This window comes from Perkinsus marinus (assembly GCF_000006405.1).
Source record: "Perkinsus marinus ATCC 50983 genomic scaffold scf_1104296975538, whole genome shotgun sequence".
Lineage (NCBI taxonomy): Eukaryota > Perkinsozoa > Perkinsida > Perkinsidae > Perkinsus > Perkinsus marinus.
Genome location: NW_003200749.1, coordinates 1 through 1467, shown reverse-complemented (window position 1 = coordinate 1467; position 1467 = coordinate 1). Strand labels below are relative to the sequence as shown.

At 45.8% G+C, this 1467-nt stretch overlaps 1 protein-coding gene across 1 annotated transcript; it reads left to right on the top strand.

Moving 5' to 3' along the window:
* Positions 1–318: 318 nt before the first annotated feature.
* On the top strand, positions 319–1390 carry Pmar_PMAR011298 (hypothetical protein; the record flags this gene model as incomplete). Its single annotated transcript, XM_002765373.1, has 1 exon — positions 319–1390. A coding segment is annotated over one exon (1072 nt), but the record flags the coding sequence as incomplete, so codon positions are not given.
* Between the last annotated feature and the right edge of the window lie 77 nt (positions 1391–1467).

Genomic DNA, 1467 nt, shown 5'->3' with positions numbered 1-1467 from the left:
TCCAAGCCCATTGACTCTGACTCTCACAAGAAAGGTAAAGGCAAGACTATGAAGTCTACTAAACACAAGTTCAAGATGGGTGGTAAGCGGCAGAGTGGACCCTCTTCAGCCAAGCCTGGTCCCACAACGCCTTCTACGAATGCTCAAGTTATGGATGAATCTTCTAAGGCTAATATTATTGGATCGTCTACCACTTCAGCCTCTACTATTTGGGTCTCACCCCTTAGCTCAACCGACCTCAACTCTAACTCAAATGCTCTTCATGCCAACAACGGAGCATATTGTTCAACAACGCCTTCAAAGTCCTCACGGATCTCTATGGTGGTTGGTGATCTATCGGTATGCGGTGTAGTACGACCTGTTCTCTACGATACCGGCGCTGACGTCTCCCTTATCGCAGTTGGGACTCTACGAAAGATCACTAGCAAACAGCTACGTTTTGGTGACCCATCTACTCAAGGGCGGGTAAATGTTGCTAATGGCTCAAGCCTCTCTATTCTAGGAAAGGTTGAGCTAGAGGTCGGCTATGGGAATACCTTTACAAAAGATACCTTCCTACTCGCCTCTGATGAGTTGAGTACTCCTGTTATTATTGGATGCTCTACTATGGCTAAGCTACGTACCACTATATCTATATCGCCTGATGGTATCATTGTTCGATTGGGAGAACGACCTACTCAAGTTTCTACAGTTGACGGTACTGAACCCCGTCTATCACTGCGTGATATGGATTGGTTACGTAAAGTTGCTGTTATGCACATCAGCCATGTTGTCTCTCTATCATCTATATCGGTATCTAGAGTCAAACCTTCCATCTTTATTAAGCCTAGTACTCTGGAGTTCTGCTACGACGGTAAAGATGATAACTATGTTCTCTACGATACCTTCAATGATGACGTTGAGATCCATCCCGATCTTCCGTTATCTATTGGTTATGGCTCTACTATGTGTTTTGATGCTATCACTGACTCCTCTCTAGCCCCAGACCGCGATCTACTTCCACCTTGGGAAGTTATATCTAGGGAATGGATCAGTGATAAGATTGCTCCACTAGGTCGTGTATCTACTGAAGTACCATGGCGAAGTCAAGACCGTCCTGGTTTCAACTTTCACTACGCGGCTAAACGTGGTCTAGCCTCTATAGCTCGTCTAGATTCTAAACAGCAATCTATGTTTGAGGATGCCCTTTCACAACTTGTCGATAGGGGTTTCTGTTCGATTGTCTGTGATCTACGGTCAACTGGTTTGAAGAAGCCAACTAGAGCTATGTGTCAAGCAGCTTGGTCTACGTTGGTCAAGGGTACTGCCAATGAGGGTTCTCCTGTTCCTCTGGCGGAACATTACACTCCTTCACATCTAGTGTATCGCCATCTACATCCTACTACACCGTGTAGGGTGGTGTTCGACTTTAGAGACCTAAACCGCTTCTCTAATCGTGGTGGCTATCCTCAGAACTCTCTAGCCGGT